Genomic DNA, 10,287 nt, shown 5'->3' on the forward strand with positions numbered 1-10,287 from the left:
TTTTTGCTTTAGATCCATGGAAAATTTTTCATAGATCGTAAACCAAATGTTTGATATTTATTTTGAAAACGATCATCATGCCTCTTTATTTGAAAATAATAACTAATTATTTTATCAACTGACGACTTAACGACTGCCGGTAAAATTTGATGAGTATGAATGTACACTGATAGCCTAATTGGCGGCAAAAGTTACTTATGGAAAAATCGTAGTAAAATTTAAAAAACTTTTTATAAAAAAACTGTAAGTGATCTAACAAAAAAATTATGTGACCTAAACTGACCTCACGGTGACCTATCATTTAAGGCCATTGTCACCTAAAAATTCTATGAATAAGGTGTTAAATTTGCGCAGGTGCAGTAAAATTTTTTTATGATAAATTCAAAAAATTGTTTAAAAAAAAACAAAAGAAGACCTAACGAAAAAATTTGTGGACCTTAACGGACCTAACGGAGACCTATCGATTAAGGTAATTTTTGTTGGGAAATCCTTAAAAAGAGTCGCTAAAATTGTGTAGGTACAAAAGTTGGCACTCCCATAAGTTGACAGCAACTTTCTGAAAAAACTTGTCGACAACTTTCAGCTCGTGTAGCTGTTGCCCACAAGGTAACTACAAGTTTTTCAGAAAGTTGTCAACAAGTTGCTGGGAAACTTGAAGTCAACTTGTAGTCAACAGTCACAGAAGCTGAAAGTTGTTGACAACATGTCGTCAAGTTATTCGCAACTCTTATACACTAAATTTCTGACCAGTGATCAGAAACTCTGGCTATTAGGGGCTAATAGTCACTTTAGCTTGAGATTGACAGTAATTTGAGAATTGAAATTAACAAAATCTGCTGCCCGAATTTGCCGACAATTTGACAGCAAAAGTTGGAAAAAAAATTTGCAGTTAATTTTTCCTTGATTTAGAGGTAACTTTGGTTGCTAGAAAAAAAACCCTAATGAAAGTTTCCTTGAATTTTTCGACAAATGCCCATCAACTTCAGACGTTTCAGTTTTTGATGACAATTTGTATACTACTTTGTAACCAAATTTACATCCCGATTCAGGTAGTAATTTTACGTTAAATTGTAGAGCAAGTATACAAATTGTCATCAAAAACGGAAAAGTCCGAAGTTGAAGGATGTTTGACGATAGAAAAATATTTAAAAAATTAAAAAAAAAAACACTTAAGTGTTTAAACAAACCTTGGCGGAGAAATAATATGCAGAAGGGTGTCCTAATACACTTAGAGATTTGAATTAAATTACTCCAAGTGTATTGCAGCTAAAAAAACGTCACTTAACTGCTATTTCCCACCATACGACGCCAGATGAGTTTGCTCAGGAACTTGGAAGATATCAGCATTAACAATTCACAACACTTTACACTAGCACTGAACACTCAACACTTAACGATACCACAGACACTTTACACAATTAAAATTTTTCAAATACTGCACATTCTAATTAAACAATTACTATTATCAATCAATTTTATGGATAATTCCGCGAATTAACTTCAATACTGTTTCAAGTTAAACGTAAAGAAGGATCTGGACTACTACTGCCATTGTCGATGATACTGACTGCCGCTATTGGACCGCCAATCGATACAAAGCAATCAATTTTGCGATTTATTCTCCCACCCCCACTTTAGCAAAAATTGAACGTTGAATACAACGGCGCGCAGTAGCGCCACCTTGGCGCGAAATTTCAAAATTGAAATTTAATAATTTTTTTAAAATTTTCTTGTAAAGATAATTATATTAGTTAGACTAAAAAATATGGTCAAAAATTTTTGTTTTTCAATAATAATTTGTTAATTTTTCTGATGAATTGCGCATTAAATTTAAATATTTGAAAAATAAATAACAAGAAATTAGAGAAAAATTTTTAATTGTTCGTCAAAATAAAATGGTGGCAGAATATAATAGAAAATATTTAAAATATTAAAAAAAAAACACTTGAGTGTTTGAACAAACCTTGGCGGAGAAATAATATGCAGAAGGGTGTCCTAATACACTTGGAGATTTAATTTTAATTGCTCCAAGTGTATTCCAGCTAAAAAAACGTCACTTAACTGCTATTTTCCACCAGACGATGCCAGATGAGTTTGCTCAGGAACTTGGGAGTTATCAGCATCAGCAATTCGCAACACAATACTTGCACTGAACACTTATCATTTTACACTAGCACTGATCACTCACCACTTTAAACTAGCACTCATCACTCAACTACGCCAAAGTATCTGTATACTTTACACAATTTAAATTAATAAAAGATAAGTTTTACAATCACTGCACAAGTTTACACGACGCCACAATACTGTGTTTCTATTCAAACGTAAAGAAGGATCTGGATCACTACTGCCATTGTCGATGTACTGACTACCGTTATTGGACCACCAGTTGATACAAAGCAATCGACTTTGCGATTCATCGACCGCCCCCTCTTCAGCAAACATCTGAACGTTGAATACAGTGACGCGCAGTAGCGCCACCTTGGCGCGAAATTTCAAAATTTAATAATTTTATTAAAATTTATTTGTGTCAATAATTATATTAATTAGACTAAAAAGTATTATAGTCGAAATTTTTTTATTTTAATCAATAATTTATTAAATGAGTGTGAATGTAGCAGACATCAGATAAATTTGAAATTATAAATAAATAGAGTAAGTAATTAATAAAATTAAATTTTAAAAAATGCACATTTGAAAAATTTTTAAATTAATAACTGAATTTTTTATAATTATCATTTTTCAAATTATTTACTTTATATATTTATAATTTTAAATTTGTCTGTTACATTCACACTCGTATTTATTAATTATTCTTATTATTTGCGCGGTAAATTTAAATATTTGAAAAATAAATTATGGAAAATGGGAGAAAAATTAAAAATTGTGAATTTAATAAATATAATAATTTATAATTAATTAATTTATTCAAAATTTATAAATTGTCTTATATCTACTGTATTCACATTCTGACACTAATTCGTCCATGAAAATGAACCTTCATACCACTGTAGACATGTGTAATCTAATATAAACGTTAGACATTACAAATAGAAACCATTAAATTTATTTTAATATATATCAAGTATTATATTAATTAAAATTTATAACAGTAACAATAATATACAATAATATATTTAAGTAAAATAATATCAAGCTTGTTTAATGTAGTCGTATGTTTGCGGGAAAAGTGACAGATTCCCGCGTAACACGCGACTTAATTGTTATTGAAAGATTATAAATAAAGTCTATATTAAATATACATTATTAAGATTGTTAATTAAAGTTGTTATATAAATAATAATAATGAGCAATATTGTTAATTCATTGGAACGTCGATTTACTGGGTTTGGTAATTATTAACCTTCATATTTAAAATTTTAAAATACTCAAACATACTTCTATCATTTTTAGGTTACATTGTATTGTAACTAATTTATATTATTTACTATTTATTTATATTATCAACAGTTTACTTGTTATAATTTTAATATTTTTTACATAATTATTGATCATTACAATATACCTGTTGATGTACTGTCATTTATAAAAATTAAATATTTTGTTACTAAACTTTTTTTTTGTTCTATTGAATTACTATTATTTATTTAATATTTAAAATTTTACAGCAACACAATTAGACTATGACATTGCGATAAGACGTTTGAAATGTTATTATTGTGATGTTTATCGTGGCGTATCTGTAAATCCAGATAATCATCATGATTTTACACGAGATCCATTGATATTTGCGTGTAAATTTTCTACAAGTGCTGGGTGGGAAGACACACTGGCTCTAGCATCTGAAGATGGTAGAATTGCATTGCAAGATACTACTGTTAAATCAGAAGAACCTCATTTATCAATGGAAGGAACTACTGTAAATATTTTTATTTATTTTTATGTTCAAATTATATTTACCCGAAGATCAGAACGTGTTTCGAACAGTAAAAATAAAAAATTTATGCAATATGCTCAAGGGTAGTTATTGGTGGCTTGCAATTTTTGACTGACGTGGAAAACATTTCAGAAAACTAGATCCAGTTGATTTTATACTTTTCATTTTGATTTTTTATTTTTGTTCCGCGAAAAAACGTTTCGATCTTCAGTTACATGAAAATTATTACGATTTATATTTATTTTTTTATATATAATAGGATTAAGTTTACAGTTTCTTGGATAGTAGCTGTTATAATTGATGTTTATTCACAATTTTCGTACAAGGTTTCGTCGGTTTTGCGACATTTCAAGTACTGGAAAGACAAGAATTAATAATTAACGTATATGAATTATAGTCAGACCTCATTATAAGACTATCATTCTGTGTTTTTTATAAACCAGGTATCGCGATAGTTTGAGAGAGAAACTAATAGTCTTATAACAAGGTCCTATAGTATTCTAAACTGGTTAATTTATGTATATCTGAACTAGTATCAATTCAAGTTAACAATTAAAATTTTTATTAATTATTTTAATTTATGTATATAGATATATATTAACATACATGTTAATTATTCATTTTTTCATGATCCAGCATCGAAACTTGAAGTTTCAGTGCCTCTTCAACCTGTCGAAAGAAGCGACTTTCAATCCAATGTCGCAAAGTAATATCAGCAAATGCGTAAATTATGAATACCTTCAATCAGTGGGTAAAACAAACTTGTTTCGTCCCTTGAGAAGAAGCAAATAATGTTTCTGCCCGCTGACTAAAGGTTTTCGCAATTTGAATTCTAATTCTTGTCGTTTGTTTAATAGTAATTTCAGACCATTAATTTATTTACGTAAATAACAGTTCTGACTTAGTCATTAAGTTTTATAAAAATTGGTGTGAATAATTAACTGTATTTATAATTATGGACCTTACAAAAAAATTTATGTAATTTGACTGCTTAAAGGGTGGCTCGGGGATTTGGGAGTGGCCTAAGATTTTTGGCTGATAGTCCAGCATCTATTTGCGAAACATTTTAGAAATTCAGTCATCCAATAGGTTTTTACTTTCCAACTTTTTTTTTCATTGCGCAAAAAATGTTCTGATCTTCAGATACATTTATAGTGTGCCGTCAACTGATCCCAACAATTTTATACTACGACAAGTGATTCCTACAAATTGATCTCACTGACATTCGGTTGAAAATGATGAAAAAAAAAGTTTCAAAGATGACGATAATGAAAGTTATGAAAATCTTAATGAAACTGATTAATTAGAGGTTGTCAGTTGGACCAGTCGACAGTTGGATCTAGTCTGTGAGATCACTTGTCGAGGATCAGTTGTCATGAAACTCATTTATACTTTTTGCTTACTTATAAATTACAAACCACAATTTAAGCTTACGCTAATAATTGATCACTTCATTCATTTTAAATTAACTTGTTTCTGACTGACTGCTGACACTGAAATTTCAAGTCTCAATGCAGGTAGTCATGAAAAATATCGTGTGTAACTCAGAATAAACCACGATTTCAGACCGGGTGATATCAGCCCTCATCTATGGCTCGGACAGCCAACTTCACTCTAATCTGAAATCGTTTTATTTGATCCCTTGCCACACAATATAATATTGTCTTTCAATAAACCTTCATCTTCACACCTACTATTCAAGAAACTGAACCTATTCCTACTTCATTTATTTTATTAAACAATAATTTGAAGTTGCATATTACAGATAATTAAATATAATACATATTTATAAATTAAAATAATTACAGGCACATTACAATGCAATATTTGACATAAACTGGATGCCCGGTGAAATGAAACTGATAACAGCATCCGGTGATCATTCAATAAAATTATGGGACGTAGATGAAGAAAAAATAACATTATTAAATACATTTAATTGTCATGACCGTTGTGTTAAAACAGCGATATTTCGTCCAGAAGATAAATCAGTATTTGTATCTGGTGCTCGCGATGGTAACATATTTTTTTGGGACATACGCGCTAAGCATCCGCATGATAACCCAAAGCCAGACAGCGGTATTTATAATGCCCACGGTATCACTAAAGTAGCAACAACAAATAATAATAATAGTAGATCTCGACATCGCAGACGTTCACTTGTAAGCGGGGATCGTGCTCAGAGTATTACAGGACTTGCGTTTCAAGATAACAATACTTTGATATCATGCGGTGCCGGTGATGGTATTATAAAGATATGGGACATGAGAAAACATTACACGATACACAAAAAAGAACCAATACCTAAACATACATTTAAATATAAAGGCGGTAGTACAAGAAATGGCTTTACATCATTAGCAGTATGTCCATCAAGTCTAATACTCTACGTAAATTGTATGGATAATATTATTTACTCATATAACTTATCATCTTATAATCAAAACCCCATGGCCGAGTACTATGGACATCAAAATTGTACATATTTTGTTAAAAGTTGTTTAAGTCCGGATGGTAAATATTTATTAAGTGGTTCGACTAATGAACACGCATATATATGGAAAACAAGTAAACCTGGTGGTCCTATTTTCAAATTATGTGGGCATACTGATGAAGTTACGTCTGTTGCTTGGAAACCTTATGGTGAACCTGTTATTGCAACCGCTTGTGATGATGGATTTCATAGGATTTGGAGAGTTGGCTTGGAAGAAAAAGGTGACAATGATGAAATTGAAATACAGGGACGTGCATCACCCATTCCTATAACTATGCATCCGCAACAATCGAAACTGGAATCAACACCAACATTTTCAGGACTCAGAAAATCACGGTTCATTTGTTCACCTGATTCAGATATTGCTTACAGTACGTACATTATTTATTTAATTTTTTTTAACTGTAAAATAACTGCAGGAAAAATAACCATAAAAATAATACGCCAGTCTACGAGTTTTTAAAATGTAAAATAGAAAAAAAAATCTGAAAAACGGTTGACTGCAGGCCAACCCTAAAACTTCCCGCTGTTTTCGATCTCAGAAAACTTGAAAATATTACCAGTAAATTTTTAAGCTCTTTGAATTCAAAAAACTTTTGGACCGCTAGAATATTTCATTGAAAAAAAAAAAAAAAAATAATTTTTATCTGACGATATCTTTGGAAAAAATCGACTGATGTGCGAGAGCTTTGCAGCGATCGAAAAGGCTCATTAAGATTTTGAACTGATTACATTTTGAGGCAAATAAAGCAAGTGGTTTATAAGTTATACGAAAAAAAACTTTTATTTTTATTTTTCGTATCACTCGTAAACTACTTGACTGATCGACTTCAAAATCTGATGTTCTAAGTCTTGGTGAGCCTTTTCGATTGCCGCCAAGTACTTTTAAATCATGTACCTGAAGATCAAAATGTTTTTCACGTCTTTCAGCTGGCATACCAGCATCTACATGTCAAACATTTCAAAAATCCAGTCATCCAGTAGATTTTTATTGCGCGAAAAACGCTCCGATTTTCAGGTACATTTCCAAGCATAGGATGGTCGTACCGCTTTTGGCCATTTTTGGACACTTTAAAAATTTGAATAAAATAATTTGTTACAATGCACAGGCATAATTAAGTTTACAATGTGTTCAAAGATACTTTCATCCCACTATTAAAATGGAAATTTCATTTTATACTTTTTTATTAATTAAAATAAAATATTAAATGTCCAAACATGGAGCAGTGACCGCAAATGCTACTTCTACCGAGATCTGATAAAAACTCTTTTTACGAAAATCAGGCCGAGACCAATAGCTTCCCTTTTTTTTCAATTTTCACAGCGGGAAGTTAGAAATGTGTTCTCTTTTCTGGCATTTTATATTTATGTACTAGTACTTTAACATCTTCCCTTAATGTAAAATCATTATGATTATTTTTACTGCAGTTTTATAATTACCGCGTGATTAGTCGCCGTCCCAAAAATAAAAATATACATTTTTTTCTTTAGCATCCAATGGCAGTGACGCTGATCATAGTAATATAGAATCACCAGATATTATGACACCAGGTAGTTCTGCTAAGAGAAAATATTCTCAAATGTCAATGTCAAATTATTATACAGAAAATAATAAATTCAAAACAATATTATCGCCGATACGTGAGAATGAACAGCCATGTAAGCGTGCTAACATGGAAATGAGAGGTGCCAGAAGATTATTCAGTCCCACGAGTACGAGAGACGCCGTGAGTATTAGTACAAATAAATGCCTAGAACCACAACCGGGGCCGTCTACTTCACTCGATCAAAGGCAAATATTGTTTTCACCTACGATGAATTTACCGAACTTTGTTATTGACGGCACGGCCCCACATCTTATTCACAGATCGCCGATCAAAAGCAAAGAGAACGTTGATTGGCTGACAAAAATACGTCAGACGAGATACGAAAGATTCTTATCGCAGATAGAAAATAATTCCATTAATATTAATTCCTCAAATGTAAATACTAGTAATAGTCATAGTAATAATAACAATAATAATAGTAGTGGTCAAGAAACGACACCGGGGAGAAAAAAAACTAGGTCGAGATCGAGGTCTACGGAAAATCGAATCAAAAGTCCCGCGGTTTCTTTACTTAAGTTTTTTAAACGCGACTCTTCCACTGAAAAAGATACTGATCGATAATCAAAAGTAATTACTTAAATTTATTATTAATGAATTAAATTTATTAATATTGTTAATTATTGACTTTAAATAATAATTGTGACATTTTTGTTTTTGTTTAAATGTTGATGCTAAGTCTTGTAAGTTTTTTATGTTTAATTATTTTTTAAATTAATATGTATAACTATATTTCTAAATTATCATAAAATGAGGTGATTTTAATTAAATATAATTATCATAATTAAATAATTAAATCGTAAAAAAATATCAACTTTTTTTCCGTGGAAATTTAATTATTAATTATCATTACTTTACAAAAGAAAAAAATGATTGTTTGAAAAACTATAAGTATTAATTTATGAATCTGTATTAAAGACTTGATCACCTCATTTTCAAATTTACAAAAAATTCATACGTTGCCATTTGTAATCAGAGTTAAATAGCTTAGTTGATAAATAATGAACATAAGACCTTTTATTATTGAGTTTTTCATACGGGGAAAATTTATTGAAACTAATTAACGGTTCGAATAAAAAAGGCATTAGATTAGATAATTATTTTAAGTCGATTTAATTTAAAATCAGTTAAAATTTAAAGGTCAATTTTAAGAATGTATTTACTCATAGCAGACCTAGTTATTGGCTCTTATTTCGTTGTTTTAATTATTTATTGTATGCTCAACTATTAATTAGTAATTATTATAATTTATTTGTTACTTGTATTTGGGCATTTTTTTCAAGTTTATCGTTCGGAATATTGTAGTACAGACTTGATGGTTTAATTATTATTAATAAACATCACGAGATATTTTTAAAATAGTCAACTTACTAAGGACATTCTCAGAGAGTGCCTCTAATTTTAAAAAAATTTTTAACCTGCCATAAGCATATCAAAATTTTTATCAATTAATTAAAAAAAAAATAAAGTATCAATAGAAAAAAAGGACAAAGTACACTGTAAATAATCGGGAGCAAATTCGGAGTGAATACAGATATTATTTCAATCCGCATCCACTCCGATTCGGAGTTTTAATATTTAAATAAATTTCCCATCGGGGTAAATTTAACTCCGGATTTAATTCACGTTCACTTCGAAAATTTTTTACGGTATAGTAACGATTTCATTGATATAGAATTTTAAAAAATTACTTACAGTTGATATCAGTTGGAAGTTAAACAAAATTTGTTGAATAAATTTCGGTAAAATCTTCATGTTAATTTTGGAATTTGAATTTGCAAATTTTATAGGCTAAAATTTATCTAAAAAATTTTGTTCAATTCCTAATTGATAACAACTGTAATTATTTATGAATTCTATAACTCGGTGAAAGTGTCCTCTTTCAGTTAAGGTTTAATTTTTTTTTTAATAATTAATTAATAAAATTTTAATACGGTTATGACAGTTGAGTAATTACATATTTTTAAAAAGTGGGGAGATACTGTCTGAGACTGCCCTGAAAAGGAATCTTATTTTCAAAATTCAAAAGTCAAAAACTACAACAAAGTCAATAACTAGATTGTTTACTCAAAATATTATTATTAAGATATCTGACAGTACAATTTATTCTACATGATATTTAAAGTACCTTTTAACTATGAACAAAACCTTTTAACTATGATCCACCGTTTTTACAATAATTTAAAAATCATAGCGACTCTTATTAAATTATCATAATATATGATAATACACTTACTATCATATCTATTAACAATACACAAAGTATTAAATTGAAAATCTAATCATTTAAT

At 29.7% G+C, this 10,287-nt stretch overlaps 1 protein-coding gene across 1 annotated transcript; it reads left to right on the forward strand.

The window, feature by feature from the left end:
• The first annotated feature begins 3,026 nt into the window (after positions 1-3,026).
• Positions 3,027-10,287, forward strand: LOC103572207 (protein lethal(2)denticleless). The gene is made up of 4 exons (XM_008550702.2): positions 3,027-3,352; positions 3,630-3,880; positions 5,707-6,763; positions 7,884-10,287. Exons 1-4 carry the CDS (start codon positions 3,307-3,309, stop codon positions 8,558-8,560), a joined length of 2,031 nt encoding a protein of 676 aa, XP_008548924.1. The 5' UTR covers positions 3,027-3,306; the 3' UTR covers positions 8,561-10,287.

This window comes from Microplitis demolitor, chromosome 3 (assembly GCF_026212275.2).
Source record: "Microplitis demolitor isolate Queensland-Clemson2020A chromosome 3, iyMicDemo2.1a, whole genome shotgun sequence".
Classification (NCBI taxonomy): domain Eukaryota; kingdom Metazoa; phylum Arthropoda; class Insecta; order Hymenoptera; family Braconidae; genus Microplitis; species Microplitis demolitor.